Here is a 19,703-nt window from a genome sequence, read left to right as displayed (position 1 = left end):
CTCAGGGATGGGCCTTCTCCGTGGCTGTCTCAAGGCTTTGGAACACACTTCCTGCTGAAATAAGAGTCTCCCCATCTCCTACAACTTTTAAAAAGGCAATCAAGACACATTTGTTCACCCAGACTTTTAATTAGATATTGTTTTACTTGTGTGTTTAATAGTTTTAACATTTTAAATTGTTGGAATGTTTTAACCTTTTTGTTGTTTTTATTGTTTTGTTGTAAACCGCCCAGAGACTTGAGTTTTGGATGGTATCCAAATGTGTTGGATGACTGAATGATTAAATAAATATTAAATGGGGCATTATCACTGAGCTACTCTTTACCATTACAAATGTACGTTCCTACGTTTACCAAGCTAACATGGGGGTAGAGGGGCAGATCAGGACAATGGTGCCTTGATGCCCTTCACTATTTGAGGTGAGGCACAAAGTGCTGCCCCATACCCTGGGTTGGAGCCTGCTGACATACCACTGCTCCCCTTCTTCCATATTCCAGAGCACACCCTGACCTTTGCTTGGCACTGCTACTGTTCCAGTTCAGCTGCTCACCCATCCAGTTTTCACTGTCGGTCTTCTTTCCCCTCATCGGTGTCCCCCTTCCAGGGTATTCTCTGTATGGACACTGAATCCAGCTTTGCTTCCCCCATCCCTCTTTCAGTGCCACCACTGAGGCAGGGGGGAGGGGCACTTGCCACCCCATGGCCCAGTTGCCACCTGTGGCCATTGCCTCATTTCATCTCATGGGGGATTCATCCCTAGATTAGAGGAAGTTGAAGTGCTTAAACTCATCTGCTGGTTCCCTTGGGCCTCGACAGTCTTCCCACCAGATGACCATACTTGGGTTTCAGAGCCTGGTTTTGTTGGGGGTGGGGATCAAAAATTGCCGTAGGGACACTCAAAGAGTGAAGTGTGGTGCTTGCTTGGCTGGCTTTGAACTAAACTATGCATGAGTAGTCCCATTAAAATTAATAGAACAAATTAGTCATGACTAGCTTGTCCAATTATTTTCAGTGGGACAGCTCATGAGTAACTTAATCTGGATGTCATCGTGTTTGTTATATTTGGGGAGGGGATTTGTGGTTGTATATCTTTGTTGTGCATTGCTTTGAATGCTGTGCAAACAGGTGCTATACAAGTTGTACAATAAGCTAATTTTGGCAGATTGTTCTGTAACTCCTCAAAGTTGTTTTCAGAATAAGCCACCTCGGTGGACTGTGGAATATTTTTAAAATACTGTTGAACAAACCCAGGAAGCTGGACAAGAGAGTGGAAGCCTTTATGTGTATTAAGACACAGAAGCCCAAAAGGATGCTAAAGATCTCCTAATGACTTCTTTGGTGGTGTTTGCTACACTTATTTGTAGCTGGGCTGCTGTTCTAGAATGGGTAAATGTCATGTAGCTCCTCTAACTTCTTTGTCTGCCTTAAAATTTCTGTAACATGAAGTCCTGATAAAAGAACACAAGTGATGCACTAATGGGGTGATTTGAGCAGGGCTGATATTTGTTCATTAAGCCCAAGTTTACTGTCGTACAAAAGAGCCTTGGGTATTGCTTGCCATCTTCCAGTTCCAAAAACCATGCTACAGCCATGATTTACATCTGTGTCATGTCTCCTAAAGCCTGTTTGTGTTTCTCATTTTAACTGTTACATGGGTACATCAGTGCCTATCAAGCTGCTTGAGGCTAACAGAGAGCAGTGGCTTATAATGCAGAATTGCCATGCTACAATGGCAAGTGATGCTTGGATTCGCTTCTGCCCTCGAACCAGACTTATGGGTACTTCCATCTAGACTCGGCAAGAGAGTGTTTCAGTTGCAGCTGATGTGAATGCTCTGCAAGCTGGTGAGCTATTGGTGCTTTTAAGGACAAAGCCTTTTGGGCTGGAAGCTTATTGACTTGCTGTTGGAAGACATTGGAGCTGCTAGCTCAAAATCTTGCTTGTGATAACTTCTCTTAGGGCCTAGGTTCCTACATTAAAATGTTCCCAGGAGCTGCAACAAGAAAAAATGTTAGTGGGATCTGGAATAATTTTTTCTATGTCATTTAGATATTGTTCATATGTTGAAAGCATCTGAAACTTTTCAATGGGGTGGGGGAGGAAAGGAGGCGGTGGGAGGAAAAGGAGTTTGGGTTTTTCCAGCTTCTAAGTTTCTATTAGGTGTAACTGCCTTCATGTGTTCTTGTTCTTTCCTCTTTCGTCCACCACCAGAATTGAAGAGGCTTAATAGTACTCTTCATATTCCATCAGATCCCTGGCCTTGTGGTTAGATTTCATTTTCTGTGGAGCATGGGCACTAGGGATGTGTATGAACAGGTTTGTGTACTCCCAGGAGGTGGGGTGTTACCTTTAAAGAGCAGGGAGTGTGCCCATTCCCTCCCCCCGCTGGCAATGTCTCCAAAAAAGCTGGAGTGGGGATGCTGCATACCTCCTTGCAGCCCTGGTGTGCATATATGCACATGTACACCGGCCACTTCTGATACAATGCTGACCGGGGCTGCAAGGAGGTACGCAGCAGCCCCACACCAGCATTTCTGGAGACATCACTGAGGGGGGGAGGGAATGAGCACCCTCCCTGTTCCTTAAAGATAACCCCCCACCTCCAAATGCCAACCCTCCGAACCAGTTTGGCAGTCCGTAAAAGGACCACCAAACCGATTCATGCATGTCCCTAATGGGCACACAGACTTCTATATCCCTTCCAAAAGTCTGTTTTGTTATGAAGGTTTGAAGATGTACGTATGTACAGTTGCATGTGGGCAATTGCTTGAGGCTTAAATGTAGGAAGGGGCATATGAAGCTGGTATTGCCTAACTTGTGGTGAGGGGAGAAGCTGACATGGATGTTCAAACCACTTTCCAAATGGCAGCTGCTTCTGGTGGTTCCATAGCAGTCTGCAACTACAGGTCTGTACTTCCCAGAGCAAACCCTAATTCTCAGTGGAGGAATTCCTAGTGTTGCTAAATGTGGAGTGGAAGTAAGTGCCCCAAGCTATAAAGAAGGACTGAAAGTGGCCTGGAAAGGCCTTGGCAATATTGCTTGTTGCTCGACTGTATATAGGCATATCTGTCTCTTTCCAAGAATGGTTAACACCAACATAAACATTTTAGACTTCTGGTGTAAAAGGTTCCTACTTGCAAGAGGAGTGTTACTTTGAGAGGTGGTATCTTGGTAAAGGTGGTGTGTGTGTGTGTGTGTGTAGGGCATATTTCTATCAAGATTTTTCCTTTATAGTAAAGTATAGCATACTTGGCTCCTAATGATTGTACTTCTGTCCCTGTCTTCAGGTCAAACGGGTCGGTATGTTCTTGTCCAAAGACTTCGTGAGAAAGAGAGGCAGCTTCTCCCACACGAGTGCCCTGTAGAGTTTTTGGCCAAATGTGGACAGTATGCCAACGATGTGCAGTTCATACTACAGCGTACAGGCCCTAGCCTCACAGAGAGACCTTCTTCTGATAATGCCCCCCAAGTACCCGAGAGGACGTTTGTCAGGGCTAGCCTGCCCATTAAACCTAGGCCAGTTGGCACAGAAGTGTCCAGGCCTAAAAAATCCTTAACCTTCAACTTGGGCCCCATGGGCTCAAGTGATCTGCTTGCAAAGAACAGGCTGAGGCAGCACAAAAAGGACGGTGCCAGTGGGGGTCTGCTTTCCAAAGAGGAGCTATTCAAGACCATATTGCACCAACAGGAGCATCTTTATTCCCTGGAGAGGCAGGGAGATGCCTTGGAAATGGACCTCAGGCACAGGGAATGCAGCAGAGGCTCCCGCCACGAGGATGAGATCCTACATCTGGAGCAGTTGATTCAGCGAAATGAGAGTGAGCTCAGTGAGGAAGAATTCTGGCAGAGTGAATTGCGCTCGGAGAGAGAGTGTGAAAGGGAGCGGCAGGAAAAAGTACGCAGCTTGCGGGCCACCATGGAGGAGTACCAGCAAAAAATCCATGAGCTTATGGTCAAAACTGAGGCCTTGGAGAGAGAAATCCAGCGAGAGATTGCTGAGCGGGCCAAGAGAGCAAAGGAAGGCCCTGCCCAGAGCCCTGTTGAACTGGAGGAAATGGCAGCCAAAATGAAAAGGGACCTGGAAGCCAAGGTCAAGCAGAGTGCACAGTTGGAGAGCAGCCTGGAAACTGTGGGGAAGGCCTTGGAGGAAGTGGAACAAAGCCTTCAAGTACGTGCTTAGTGATACTGCTACTACTGAGGATCCCACTGATGGTTTGTTGCAGTACCCAACACATGCTTTTAGACTTCTAAATCGCTTAAAAAGTACTTGGGCATTACTCCCCCACCCTCTTGGAAGGTTACACTTTTATTTATATCTATCTTGCAATTTAAAAGAAGGGGATGCAGGCTCAGCACAAGGATGCAATTGAAAAGACATGTCAGTCTAGATCTAGTTGCCAAAAGTAGTCTGTCCCAGAGGAGTGTAATACTCCTGCTGAAAGGCTTTACTGAACTGGGACTTGAAGTGTCAGGTTCCCCTTTGCAGCTGAGAACTCTCCTAAAATCTTGCCCTCCCTCCCTGGCATATAGCAGTAAACTCTGGGAATGGCTGAGTTGTTATAAACCTGGAAAAGGGAGGGGAGTAGAATGAGTAGACAGACAGAGCTGATACTGCATAGTGCTGGATGCTCTGGGACTGAGTCAGCCTTGTACACTCCTGGCATTAAACTCTTGGTGGTTTCTGGAGGACTTCTCCCATGGAGGTTATGATGTGTTTTAGCTGGAGTGGAATCAGGGAGATAAGCATCCTGCAGGATCACCACACCCAAAAGGCCTAATGCTCTTCTCTGTCTAAATTAATAGAATGGGGTGAATGGAATCGTACTGGAATTCTTAGGGGCATGGACTGAATGGGCCTGTTCTGATCAGCCATAGTATTGTAATGCAGTATTCACATGCACTGGAAAATATCTATATATATAATTATCGTATGGCCGACCCGAAAGAGAACTGCGTCTGGATGCCTGGAACCATTGCCTGGGGAGGGAGCAGCGGCGAGGGAGGCAGGCAGAAATCAGCAAAGTCGGGGGGCAGAAGATGGAGGAAGAAAGGAGGAAAGGCAGATTGGAAAGAAGAAACTGGACAGAGAGGGCGGCAAAATGATGGAGAGAGAGAGAGGGAGGGAGGGGTAGTTTGTTTGGGAGGTCGAGGCCTGCAGGAGCCAGCGAGAGAGGCTGTTGCCGGCCTGAGGAGAGAGGGAAAGCAACCGGGGCAGGCGGTTAGGAGGCAGTGGCAGTGTGGGTCCTGCATGCCCACCGGGGTCAGGAGGCAGTGGTTCCTGACTGCGGGTGGTGAGGCGGGTGGGGGGAGAAACAGGCTGGCTGAGGAGGGCAAGGAGAAGCGGGCCAGGCGGGCATCAGAGACGCTCGGGGCAAGAGTTGGGGAGAAGGGGCTGAAGGTAGGAAAGAATCAGGGAGAACTGGGGGCTCATGAAGAAAGGAGGAAAGGCAGAGTTGGGGGGAAGGAGGAAGAAAGGAGGAAAGGCAGTCGGGGGAAGGAGGAAGAAAGGAGGAAAGGCAGAGTCGGGGGGAAGGAGGAAGAAAGGAGGAAAGGCAGAGTCGGGGGGGAGGAGGAAGAAAGGAGGAAAGGCAGAGTCGGGGGGAGGAGGAAGAAAGGAGGAAAGGCAGAGTCGGGGGGAAGGAGGAAGAAAGGAGGAAAGGCAGAGTCGGGGGGGAGGAGGAAGAAAGGAGGAAAGGCAGAGTAGAGGGGGGAGGAGGAAGAAAGGAGGAAAGGCAGAGTAGAGGGGGGAGGAGGAAGAAAGGAGGAAAGGCAGAGTCGGGGGGGAGGAGGAAGAAAGGAGGAAAGGCAGAGTCGGGGGGGAGGAGGAAGGAAGGAGGAAAGGCAGAGTCGGGGGGAGGAGGAAGAAAGGAGGAAAGGCAGAGTCGGGCAGGGGGTGGGGGGAGAGCGGAAGCAAGAGGGGGTCGGGGGGAGAGGGGGATGCCACAGGCTCAGTGCACTGCCACACAGATGCTCTGTGCGGGTTCAGCTAGTTGGTTTTAATGGGGGTGGGGGTGCTGGGTGAGCAAAATTGCAGTTTGTTTATAATGGTACACTGAAAGCAGTCCTAAGGTAAAAGGAACATAATTGCTTTGAAGTGGTATAAAAATCAAATAAATAATAATAAAAGCTATTTGTTGCCACCTTCAAGAAGCGTCAGCTACCACTATATCAGAGTAATTCCAAATCTTTGTGCCAGGACAATATGTCCCTTCTCCATGTACACCACCTGGAATATCTTGGAGGAAGAGTGGGATATAAATGTGAGGGATGAAGACACACTAAGGTGCTGCAAGGAATAATTTTTATTGGAAACAACTATCCTTCCTTGAGTCCAAAGCATCCACCCACAGTAGAGGCTGCCCGCTATATTGCTGCAGGATTCATTGTTCTGACTGTGTGTCCTTGTCATCAGGTTCGGCTGCAGTCAGGTAATCCTATCCGGTCTTTGCACTGGGTGTGCTTCACCCTTTTCAGCCATTCCTGATGCAGCAGAATTACCTGTTCTTGGAAGCAGCAGACCCAGAACAATGACTCTGAGATACACTGTGCTCTTCTGAGGGCAAGTACTTCTTACTCCAAAAGTATCCTTTTGAGGGCATAAATAAGGAGTGTCTCCCCTATTTTAATTTTGTTTTAAAGTGCTGTGGCTATTAAATGTTGAGGGAGCCTATGTTGGAGAGTTTACAAGCATTTTGCTTCTGTGTGTGCACACCCTTGTGTCCAGGTCCTGTAACTTGCTTTTGCCTAAAGCAAAACATAGCAACAGGAAAACACCAGCATTGTCAAAAGCAACAAATAGTTCTATGACACTTAAAGATGAGCATATTTGTGTATAGCATAAGGTTACGTGGACTGTGACTCACTTCATTGGATGCAAGGATGAAGGGCTTCTGATAATTGCATCTGATGAAGTAGGGTCTAGTGCACAAAAGCTTATGCAACAAAATACATTTGTTGCTAGGGTTGCCAGCTCTGATTGAAAGCTAGTCCTAGTGATTGCCCCACCCCTGGCAATTTTTTTAAAAAGTATTTTTCATATCGGGCCATTAGAACCTCCAGAATTGCTTTCAGTCATTTCCTGGAGATGGATGCCGGTTCCTGGAGACCCCAGGCCAATCCTGGAGTTTTAGCAGCCCTCTATCTGTTACAGGAAAGAGAGTCCTGTGGTACCTTAAAGACTAAACAGTAAATGCATCTGTACTACTTCCTGCTCCTATTTAGCTGTTTACTGGACAATGGTGCCCTCTTATGGATGGATAGATGAGTGAAATAAATACTTTGCACATTTTTTCCTCTGTCAAACTCTGTTTCCCAATTCAAAGTAAAATCATGTACTTGCAACCTAATTAAAATAATTCCAAAGCCTGAGCACTCCTGTGCTGATCCATTGCCACTCAAATCTTATTGAGGAGAATCCATAAAGGAATATTCTCCAGAGTGAATGATTAATTTAAGCAGGACTCCCCCCATCTCTGTTTATGCCATTTTATGCCAGAGCTGGAGCTCTCAGGCTATTTCATAGTTAATTTTAGTACAGACTTCTAGAACAAAGCTAGGCTGCCTTCATGAAGTATTGTGAGGCTTGAAACATCAAGATTCAGGTGATAATCTAGACCAGTGATTCTCAAACTTGGGTCCTCAGGAGTTATTGGACTTCAACTCGCATAATCCCCAACCAAAGGCCACTGAGGCTGGGGATTATGGGAGTTAAAGTCCAATGACACCTGAGGACCCAAGTTTGAGAATCCCTGATCTAGACTGTACCAGGTGGCCCTTTAGTTCCCAGAGAGGCCTCACCTGTCCTACAGAGTTGTACCTACCTAGCTGAAATCTTAAGCATAATCTCATCTCTCATTTATTGGGGGGAGGAGAGTCATACAAGTATGTGCTGTGGCAGGCTTGTACTGGGCTAACGGCCAATCCTAAAGTTGCTTTTGATAGGTTTGCTTCCAAGTATGTATGCTTAGGATTTCAGCCTTGGTTATATAAATGCCTCACTTCGATGATGCATGTTACTAAGGTTTGTAGTCTGCAATTCTGTGATTGCCAAGAACTTACATTCTGATGGATTCTGGTAGAAAATATCTAATGGCTAAATGTTATGTGCCATTGGATATGTATCAACATCCCTTGACTATGAGGATTAGTCAGGTGGCCTCCAGGTTTTCTTTTCTTTTTCTTTTCTTGTTCTTTTTCTTTTCTTTGTCCCAGGAAGTTCTGTCCTCCATAGGGAGATCTGGTCAGAATATGTGGGTTATCTTGTAAGAAAAAAATATTTCTTCTTCTTAGATCTTCCATCCCACCACAGGCACTGACACCAGAACCAGCAGTTACCAAAAGAAACTGATTTCATGATAAACAAATCTGCATCTAAGTTTTTTTTTGAATGTGTAAGAAGCCAGGAATGAAAATCTGGTTGTCACATTACTCCTGTCTTTATAATTCCTGAAGTCACCAGCTGTTTGTGGTAAATTTATACTTACTGCTGAGGTGTGCAGAGAAGGAGTTAATGGACTGAAATCTGAGAGAGGATGTGGGTGGGGCCAGAAGCCTTTTTTCTGCAGCTTCTTCTATCAGAAGAAGCTTCGCAGATCCACAGAATATGGAGTTTACTCTGCCTGTTCCTCCTGTATCTTTCAGGCCCAGAATCAAGAGCTGGAGGAGCTAAATAAGGAGCTGAGGCAGTGTAACTTGCAGCAGTTCATCCAGCAGACAGGAGCCATGGTGACTGCTCCCCAGCCCAGATCAGAGGCGGAACCCCAGCTGGATCAAACTAGCCATGAGCTGCCAGTCCACCAGAGAAATGGAGGTCAGAACACATCTCAAAGGGTGGGCAGGGGAGGGGAGGCAGGAGAGATGGCTCTAATTTGGGCCCGATACTAGGCACCTGTGCTGGCATATCCAGTAACAACGGAAATGTATCATTCCCTTGACGCTGCACAGCAGCAGGCACACCCAGTGCTGCCAGCTCTGTGCAGCACCTGCCACTTCTGGCATCGGGGGTGCCTTTCACTGGAACCTGGAGGCCATGGGGATATCAGGAGGGTATGGAGGGAAGGCACACGGGGACACCTGGTAACTGGAGTTCCTGGATTCCCCCTTTGCTTCTTCCTGGCAGCCTCCAGTTCTAGTGAAAGGTCTTACCCATACTGGAAAAAGCAGGTATGGCCTGGAGCTCACAGCACTGGTGGGAGGGGGAATACTTTTTTTACCAGTCTTGAGATTCCTTATCTGCCACTGCTCTGTAATGCTTCCTCCCTCTTTAAACTGGTAGGAATGAATGATGTCACCAGTTTATTTGCCATTAGCTGTGACTGGTTTTACTGGTTTGACAGCTCCTGTCCATAGAAATGAATTGGTGGCTAGTTGAATAGCTGCTCATGATCTTCCTCTTGAGGCTTCGCTTAAAGTAAAGTAAAGTAAAGCAGGTGTCCAGGAGATATACTGCAGTAGCTGGCAACTGCAGGTGAAAGGACAGTTCACTGAGCACCTGCTTGCATTCTGCTGCACAAATGAATGCAGTGCTGAGCAGAGCTGCCATTATAATGTTGCCTACAAATGGGATGCAAAGAGACTTTGGGAGTTCCGAGCTGAACATTAAGTTTGAATGTTTCAGAATAATCATTTATTGTAAGATTTATATTCTGGGTGGCCTTTCAATCTAAAAGGAAAAGTTGACTCCTGACTGCTGCCATAAATTCAACCTATTCCATGTTAGGATTCTCATGGGTGCTGCTGCACCTGAGAAGCAGCTATGTGGGTTTTGAAGTTGCCTTCTGTTCTGTAGGGCAGTGGTGGGAAATCAAGCATCAAGAAAGTTTGCAGTTACTATCACGATGGTGGTGTCTCACTCATCCAAGGACGTTTCTTTTATGTAAACATGAAACCTTAAGATTTATACTCTGCGTTTCCACTATTTAAAAAAAATACGAATATGGCTTACAATATTTTAAAAATAATCAATAGAAAAAGGTACAAGGCCAATCTATATATTTAATTCTCTTAGCTGGCATGCGTGTCCTGGATTTTGTGGTGGAACTCTCGCAACATGTTGTGAGAGTTCCGCCGCTGAAGGGAGAGAGTTGTGGGCAAGAAAAATTGGCAGCGGGCGGTATTGACAGCGGGCTGCAAAACAGCCTGAGGAGGCAGGCTCGGCCGTCCCACCAGCCAGGGAGTGGGAGGTGGCGGCAGCAGGACGGCCGGATGAAGTGCCGGCAAGAAGAGTGAGTGGGAAACAGGTGACAGTGCGAAGCCCCGGCTCCTGTTGGAGGCCGGGGTGGGAGGGAAATGGGTGGTTGGACTTCACTGCCTGGGAGAAGGTTCCCTGCTTGCCACCCACTGAGGTAAGATGCACAGTGTGGCGGGCGGGGGGGGAGGAGAGGAACGGAAGGTGAGGGAGGGCAAGAGAGTGTGGGGTGGGAGGGGGCAGGAGGGGGAGGGGGGGAGGGGAGGACAGGGGCAAGAGAGAGGGGAGCAGGAGCAAGGGGGCAGGGCGGAAGGAGTGCAAGAGAGTGTGGGGCAGGAGGGGGAGGGGGCAAGAGAGTGGAGGGGAAGGGAGGGCAAGAGAGAATGGGGCAGGAGGGAACAGCCGGCCCCAAAAAGCGCACAGATGCTCTGTGCGGGTAGGCTAGTACAACATAAAATATTAAGAGGGATCAAAATAGGCAAACGGCAAGCCAAATGTGTGCTTAAACAGAAATGTCTGTTCCTTACAGCTGACTAACCATCATTTAACAGTGCAGCATCTGTTATGCCAGCTTTTCAATTAGCCTGGCCTAATGCCGTAGAAAATCTTGCCAGTGGCTAGCTCTTTGAGGCTGTAAGTTGCCCATGATTCACTCTTTCCTGGGCCTTTCTAAGTGGAAGCCAACTGGTTCAGCATGTCATCAGCTCTAGATTTTCTTCTAGGAAGAAAAAACCCCCTCTGAAGCTGACAGCATGCACTCACAGCATAGCTCAGGTTTGAACTTTTTTGGGTCTCAGAAGACCAGAACTGTAGGTACCGAGCCCATGCATGGATGACCCAGACTTAACATTATTTTATTTTTTAATCCTGACTGTGGCTTGAATCAGAAATAATGCCAAGCCACAACTGAATTCTGAATTGCACAGTATCCCATAGCCTCAGTTGCATGTACCCTATTCTGGCTTATTTTGGAAACTTGGGCTAGAATAAACCAGGATTGTCTGGTTTTGATTTAACAAGAGATCCTGGTTTGTTCTAAGGCTTGATTGGAAACAGAATCCTTCCTTCCCTTTATGCATGAAGGTGAGGGGGAAGGCATGCACACTCAAGGCTAGGAAGTATTGTGTGAAGCCATGATTTGATCCTGACTCCACATTACACTTGAACCAGCCTGCGCCAGCATGAAGGCATGGCCTGCCACAGAATTCATCAGAGACAGATGCTGCTGTGGCTGGTTTGGAATGTCATAAATGTCATCCTCCATTATGCTCCACTACAGTTACTAAGTTATGGACCATTAATGAAATTACAGGAATCTCAGCTGTGAATGGAATTAGGACTGGCAGCACAAGACACACTCCAGAACTAGAGAGGAGGTGAAAGATAAACACCTTTGTAGAAAGTGAAAACTGACCTCCCCCACACAAAATTGTAGTCATGTTTAAAGCTTATCATATGGTGGCTCTAGCTGTCTAGAGAAACAGTTGCATGGAGCTTTCATAGCTTCACAAACTCAAATCTGAACAGACTGTGATAACATTTGACTTTCACTAGTGCACATGTTACTCTGACAAACACATAACAATTTGAAACCAGGTTAATAATCCTGCTAATCAAACCCCGATTAGTGTGGACCATGGTTAAGACTACCACCTTAAGTGGCACAGCGGGGCAATGCTTGACTAACAAGTAGAAGGTTGCCAGTTCAAATCCCCGTTGGTACTATATCAGGCAGCAGTGATATAGAAAGATGCTGAAAGGCATCATTTCATACTGCTCGGGAGGAGGCAATGGTAAACCACTCCTACCGAAGACAACCACAGGGCTCTGTGGGCTCCAGGAGTCGAAATCGACTTGACAGCACACTTTACCTATGGTTAAGATCAATAGGGGGAATTTGTGCTGCACAGCAGTTAACTTCTATGGCTTGCCTCTGTTCCCATAACCATGGGTTGTGTGGTTAAGGAGCATTATATGTACACCTAGACTTCTATGTGTGCCCATATTAAACTGCCCTGAGCCATTTTTGGAAGGGCGGTATAGAAATCAAATCAATCAATCATATATTATGAAGTGGTGGTTCTCTTTCTTGAGCAGGGGAAGAGCAACTGGCCATATCCACCCCCAGCACAGCATCCCTCCAGTGGCTGTTGCTGGTGTCTATCTTACATTTCTTTTTTAGATTGTGAGCCCTTTGGGAACAGGAGGCCATTTTATTTATTTATATCTATGTAAACCACTTTGGGAACTTTTGTTCAGAAGTGGCATATAAATATTTGTCATATCCATATCTGTTCAAGCACTTTATAGTAAGTATATCCTGGAGGGGATAATGTGCCCTGAGAAGAAAATAACTCCACTCCCTGCACTATGCAGGGATGCTGCAAAAGGAAACAAAGGGGGAAAGAATGCCTTTCCCCACTTTTTGGAAGCTTTCCACCAATACACACGCCTGAACTGCACCACAAGACTCCAGGGCTCCTGCCAGCGAGGAAAAGAACAGGAGTGTTGCCTTCAAGGGCTGAGGATACACTGCAACATTTTGTTGCAGGTCCTGCTTGTACCTATCTGTTCATAAAGCTCAGAAATCCCCAAAATGGCAAAAATGTAAGGAAGCATTTGCTTCACACAGGCTGAGCTTGTATGTACCAAATTCTTGCTTCTGAAATTTCAGGCTCTTCTGATAGAACGATGCACCTTTGGTTGACTGAGCTATAACTGTAACATCATTCTTTTCCTTAGATCTACCCGATCCCAGCGCAGACTCGCCTCCCAGAGCCACAGCCAAGCAGTTCCTTGGCAATCCACGGAACCTTCAGAACCCCCTGGTGTCCAGCTTGAACCCTGAGGGTGTGTATGTTTGAACTGGCCTAAGCCGCTTGTGTGCTTCATGCCTGGTCTTGCCAAGCCGTCCTCCAAACAGTCTGTTCTTGCTTCGGTGAGGGCAGCTTTCATCTGCAAGGCGGCGGCTCTGTTGCACACTCTCGCCATCTGCCCAGTCTCTCCCTTCTCTTCCTCCTTATCCACAGCTTCTTTACAAAAAGTCGCAGCCTGGTGGTCCTATAGATTTTACCCATACGTTGTAATATGTTAGGGCCAACAGCAGCCATTGGCAAGGGAGGGGAGCCTGAGACTGGGAGTAAGCAGAATCCCTGGAAGTTGCTGCTGCAGTCTGAAATGGCAAGCCAGGGCCAAGGCTCTGTAGTCCACTTTCGGCATGCAGTGTGGTGGTTGGGCTGTTGATGGGCATTTACAAGTAACATTCTGGCTACTGGCAGGATGGCATATTGGAGCAGTTGCTTTGGCTACCTAGTGCTGTTTTGGTTGACGACGGTGTTTGCTCGTTCAAGGCTATTTAAAATACCACTAACAACTTGCGTGTGCAGTCGGTTTTGGCCTGAGCGCTCGCCGCCAAATTTCTTGAGGCTGTCCATACTTTACGAGCCCAAGCCCTTAAACAAAAGAGTTGATGGGAAGTGGGTCTGTCTTATTTGTCTACAGCAGGCACTCCCAACCTTGGCTCCCCAGATGATGTTGAATTACAACTCACATCATTCCCAGCCACAGTGGCCTTTGGTCATTGTGGTTGGGGATGGTGGGAGTTGTAGTCCAATATCATCTGGGAACCCAAGGTTGGGAACCCTGGTTACAGAATATGTGACTGGCTGGTTGTGTGTTGTGTGTGTGTTGCCTTCACATAGTGCTTTTTAGAAAGCCTTTTATGGCAGAGCTGATGAGGGCATAACATGGAGTCTAGTTCAGTGATTTTTTCCAGGGAATAGTTGGTAGGCTTAGAATAGAAGGATTAAGGAAAATAGTGTGCCAGTCTAATTTTCACCCCATCTGGGGGAAATGGGCAAGAATGTTGGCCAAAATATGCTGCTTTGAAAAAAATTAACTGTCCAATTTATTTCTCCTGGGCGGGTCCCATCCATCTAGTCCTGTGGAATATTCCCCTAAGGTGTGATGGTTTTTGTCCCAGACACATTTAATACCCCTCCCTGGACATTCCCTCTTGACTGTCCACAGAGACTTTTGTTAAAAAGCAGAAATATCTGAAAGATCTAGAAGGCAATCCAAGAGCCATTATTTGAGCATCAGATCTTGAGCACTTAAGTAATTGTTTCATAACTTACTCTTTTTAATGGAATGTGGAATCTTCAACCTCTTCACTAGAACCAGCTAGGGATCCTATAGTTCACAGTTATGGCATAACAGATTTGTTCGTATCTAGCTTGTGGCTTTGCTTTGTTAACTTAAGAGGAGATAAACTTGATGTATCTTCCCCCTTCTGCTGGAGTTGTGGTTTTATCTCTCTGGTTTTGAGGGTATTTTCTGAGAATGCTGGGTGGATGTTTTGCTTTCAAATATAGGAGCGTATGCTTATGGAATACAGCCTTGGTTTGATTTCTATGCTTGCAGTAGATATTAAGCGGGTATTCCTATATGGTGATGCTACAGTAAGGATACGCTCCTTGCATTCTTCTGCCATGTGCATAATATTTATGAGAGAGAGCTGCCAAGTCTCATATTGTTTGCTTATTTCAACTATATGAAGCCATTGTGAAGTCTGCCAGTATTTTTGTTTAACTCTGCAGTTGCATGGAATAGTATCTTCCCCCACTCCCCCCTCTCTCTGTTGTCATCGTCTTCTGGTTTATCAAAAACTAAGTTATCATAATGGGGTCACTTCATTTATTTTTGTATGTCTTGCAGTCATATCAACAAGGCAGAGCATCTGGAGGTAAAAAGGGCCAGCCAAGGAGGACTGATTGCCTTGTGAGTGTAACTATATAGAAATAGAACTCTTATTTCATATATATATTTGACTCTTATCACAGAAGGATGGTTGTAGAAGGTTGTGCAAAAGTATTTTTACAGACTTTTTTAAAGAGAAAAATTAACCCATTTGGAGGAAACAGACTGGTTGTATTTTTTTAAATCTGTTTTGTTGTAATCTAAAATGAAGATGCTGTTTGTGGCTTTTCTGAATTTTATAGCCTTTCTATTTTAAGACATTGTGAAATAACGATGCTTAGGACTGAACAACTGCCCTGGAGGGGAGTGAAACCTGCTGGGGATGAACTATCCAAAGCACACAGTAGCAAGTCCTCTACGTCCATCCTGAAGGTTATACTGCAAGATACTGCCATACAATGAAGGGGTATATTATCAGCCAGACCTCTCTACTGGACTGTATCACTGCACTCTGGTGCTCCCTTGTACACTTCTTGTTCAATAGCAGTTTATCTCATATGTTGGATACTTGGGGACATACACAGCTAATTTTAGAATGGGAGAAATAACTGTTCCATACTTGGCAAGCTCAGAAACACAAAAATGTCACTTTAGGCCAGAGAGAATTCATGGCCATCAGCAGATCCTGTTCAGGCTACTTTTGATGCTGAATTAACTTCAAGAAGGACCTTCAGATCTGGCAAAGTGGGCTTTAGGTGCTAGCACTGTCTTGCCATTTGTGCCTCGTGCCAAGTTTTGCATCATCTAGTTTCCATAAAGATGATTAAATTGCTTTACCCAATATATATTCTTTGTATAGTTTGTGATGAAATATATGTTTTGAATTCTAGATTTTCCCAAACCCAGCCTGTAAAACTAACACTTCCCAAGTAGATGTACTGCTGACAATCTCAGACCTGTCCTAGTGTAGGCTGGCAACAAAAAAAGCTGTCCTCTTGTTGTAGAGCAGCTGACTTCTGGGTGTCTGTATCTTGATCTTCCATACCTAAAGAGTAGCTTCTGGGGCTGTGCACAAACCGGTTCAGAGGCCCTTTTACGAACCTCCAAACTGGTTCAAAAATCCGGTGGTTCAGCCAGTTTGACGGTGGGGGGGATAGCTTTAAGGACTGGGGAGGGTGCTTCCTCACCACCACTGCCACCACCACATTTCCCCCATGGGCACTGTGTTAAAATGGTCCTGCAGGGTGGCAGTGTAACTCCTTGTCGCCCCAGTGCACGTCAGACCAGAAGTACCCTCAGAAGTACCTGGTGCACATGCACCAGGTACTTCTGGTCTGACGTGCACTGGGGCAGCAAGGAGGTGCGCTGCCGCCCCGTGGGACTTGGTTTTTAGCACAGCGTTGGCAGGGAAAATGTTTCCGAGGTGGGTGGGTAAGAGCACCCTCCCCGGTCCTTAAAGCTATCACCACCACCACATTCAAATCGGCAGTCACCGGTTCCGTGCACATCCCTAGTAACTTCTGCAGTGCTACCTGTATTGTATTGCTGAAGAGATCAGGCCAGTGAAGCACTGGTAGTGCAATACAGCACTACAGATAGTTTCCCTCTAATGGTCTATACTTTGGCATTTAAACTTCTGCCGTTTGAAAAGAATGCACACTACCAAGAACATTTTGGTGAAGGATATGGCTCAAGATGTTAACTAATGTCTCCTGCAAACTGATGGGATGGGAACCTTAGCCCTTTAGCCTGTTCTAATGCCCCATGCCACCTACTTGACCTCAACTTGCAAGTAGGTGTGTGGGCCTGGTTCAGGAAATTCCTAAAGGTGAGGAGGGAATTGAAAGCAGCAGTGGAAGCAAGAGGTGTGTGTGTGTGTGTGTGTGTGTGTGTGTGTGTGTGTGTGTGTGTGTGTGTCCCTCATTCACAATAGCACATTCGTCTTGGAGTTGCATTATACAGATCCATGCAGGCTGTTGTTGATGGTATAAGAGACCAACGTGAGGAGGAGTGTGTGTGTGTGTGTGTGTGCGTGCACAAACACACATGCATGCTTGGCAGTGGCAACTTGCCACTCTTAAATTGGGGATGTGGTTCCTAGAAGGGAAAACAACTTTCTACTCATGTCTTCACTGCTTTTAGTCAATAAGCTTTTTGCATTATTAGTTATAGTGTCTTGATTATGTGACCAGACTTCAGAGTGAACTGTGAAGCTGAATGTGCCATTTCCAGTTCAATATGAACTTCAGTATGGGCATGCAGCCTGCTGCTACAATTTAACTATTATTTGTAACAAAGACCTCTTATCCAACAAAACTATTTTTAACAGAAGCCTTTATATGAGCCAGATTGTTTTTAAAGACATGACATCCAGTTGCCAACACTGGCACCATCCTTGAGGAAACTTCATTGACGAAGTGGTAGCACATTTTAACCTTAATATTTTGGATTGCTGCTGATTATTCAACAGCCCAAGAAAACAAATGGTGGAGAGCAGAACTATTCTGCTGAAAGCAGCCAAATTGCATCCCTTACTATGCATGAGGCTGACTGTATTCCTGTTCTGTGAATATCAACAGAAAAATAAAGAAAGAACCACTTTGCTGTGCATACTCAAGAATACTAGTTATCATTCTAAGTAGTGCAGAACTCCCAGGATTCGCACCTTGCCTGAAGAAGGGCAGGCAGTGTGGTTTTCTGTTTGATCATCTTAAAATTTCAGACATGGGTAGAATGTAATCATTCCTCCTTTTCAACATATAGTGTGCACTCTTCAATCTTTGGTTCAAGGTAAGTTACAAAAACAAAACAGTGAGACTTTTTTCCTAGGTGATATGGCTGTACCTATTCAGCAAAACAGAAAATCCAGCTTTATTATAATTAGTTATAAAATATTTTCAACTTTTTTGGTGCTAATATTTTAAAAAGACAGATCTTGCTTACTTTGCCAGGTCTTAATGGAACCCTATATTTATAGAAAAGGGAAATACAGCCACAAATGGATTCAAATGCATTTAATCCAGCAACACATTTTTAAGACCACCTTTAGTTGCATATCCAACCTGTTCCTAAATAATAAGCAACATTTTCCACACTTATGACAGCAGCACAGAACACGCCCCATGGGTGTCGTTTATGGAGGTATGTGTTGATGAGTGAGATTGCATGAAATTGCTGCTGCTACCCGTACTACGAATATTTATATACTGCTCTTCAACCAAAGTTCCCAAAGCAGTTTACAACTTTACATAGAAATAATAATAATAAATAAGATAGTCTCCTGTCCCCAAAGGGCTCACAATCTAAAAAGAAACATAAGATACCAGCAACATCCACTGGAGGGATGCTATGCTGGGGTTGGATAGGGCCAGTTGCTCTCATTCTAACCTAAGCTGATTTGATCTACAATAGAAAGAATAAACTAACTCCATTTTTTAAAAATGTGTGATGGACGATACCTTTAACAGCTGCATGTTCTTGGACTGTGATATAGGGAATGAATTAACAATTACTGGTAACGTTTACTGTTGAACTCTTTGGCCAGTAAAGTCGCATTGTTTGTGTGTTTTATGTTGTCCAAAGCTGGTGCATGTTCTCGCTGTGAATCCAAGAGAGGCAATTCTAGGCATGGGAGGGCTGAATGAGTGTTTGGCTGGGAGAACTTGAATAGGTCTGGAAGCCCCAACCTTGTTTTTAAAATGTCTTATATGTATCATACATATGAAATGTGACTTTTATTATTTTGTTGATTAAAAAAATGTTCCATGTATGAATGTATATCCCATGCACTAATGACATTATCTGGTTTCAAAATGTAATAAAATTCCTGAAAATAATTTGCATAAAGGTGTGTCTGAATGAATTAATGAATTTGTTTATTATGGCCAGAGCCCAGCAAGAAGAAATACAATTAGTAATAAGTAACAAATCAAAGGTAAACAGAATGAATCAAGCTGCTATCATAGATTGCTGTAATCTATATAGCAGTGGAGAGGAATCCAGTATGATTGTATCTGACCCTCAAAGAAGATCCCTTGTGAAGTTTATCTATTAAGAGCAGCAAATGTTTATTGGTCAAATTCCTAAGCTTGGTCAAAAGAAAAGTATGTGAGATGGAATCAAAAGCTGCCTTGAAATCAACAAAGCGAACTTTGGGTCTAACTGCATATTTTTCAGCTAAGTATTGCAACACCAGGCAGTGATCAATAGTCTATCTGGTCTGAAACTGGTTTGCTCTTCCTCTAGGACAGGGATTCTCAACCTTGGGTCCCCCGATGTTGTTGGACTTCAACTCCCATAATCCCCAGCCCCAGTGGCCTTTGGTTGGGGATTATGGGAGTTGAAGTCCAACAACATCTGGGGACCCAAGGTTGAGAACCTCTGCTCTAGGATGTTGTCATAGTTAATTCAGTCATCAAGCTTCCAGGCTAAGTGCTTGGCATACAATTTGAAGACTAATAGGTATATAATTCAAAGGGTCATCCCTGTTACCTTTTTAATATATGGGAATTATAATGGCTACCCCCCTCAATCTTTGGGGATATGTTGTTTGATTGATAAAAGTAGACGAGAGGCCAAGACTGGTAGCCACCAGCCAATATTTGCTTGATGTGTCTTCTAGTTGGTGACCAAATTCACTAAAGCAGAGGGCACTGCTGCCACCATCTGGTATGTGTTAGCAACACAAGTTCCTACATCCTATGCCCACTACAAATTCTCTTAGGAAGTTCTCACTAAGAACTTTGTTCCTGGAATACCTTCACCTTGGCTTCACAATCAGCCCATCTACATATTACAGCTTCAAGCTGGAACTTCAGCG

General features: G+C 45.2%; 1 protein-coding gene across 6 annotated transcripts in view; it reads left to right on the top strand.

The window, feature by feature from the left end:
* RASSF7 (Ras association domain family member 7) overlaps nucleotides 1–18,730 on the top strand; it is a 156,020-nt gene extending 137,290 nt beyond the window's left edge. For 3 of the 6 annotated variants that reach the window (XM_053283393.1, XM_053283392.1, XM_053283391.1), the window contains 4 exons: nucleotides 3,288–4,168; nucleotides 8,641–8,809; nucleotides 12,929–13,036; nucleotides 14,903–18,730. In XM_053283393.1, the coding sequence (XP_053139368.1) occupies nucleotides 3,288–4,168; nucleotides 8,641–8,809; nucleotides 12,929–13,036; nucleotides 14,903–14,934 (1,190 nt within the window). In that variant the 3' untranslated portion in view covers nucleotides 14,935–18,730. Of the gene's footprint in view, nucleotides 1–3,287; nucleotides 4,169–8,640; nucleotides 8,830–9,787; nucleotides 9,951–12,928 lie in introns of those variants that run through there. The other 3 variants (XM_053283396.1, XM_053283394.1, XM_053283395.1) reach the window with 3 other exon arrangements.
* Nucleotides 18,731–19,703: the final 973 nt, after the last annotated feature.

This window comes from Hemicordylus capensis, chromosome 1 (assembly GCF_027244095.1).
Source record: "Hemicordylus capensis ecotype Gifberg chromosome 1, rHemCap1.1.pri, whole genome shotgun sequence".
Classification (NCBI taxonomy): Eukaryota; Metazoa; Chordata; class Lepidosauria; order Squamata; family Cordylidae; genus Hemicordylus; species Hemicordylus capensis.
This window is presented reverse-complemented; position numbering and strand designations above follow the sequence as displayed.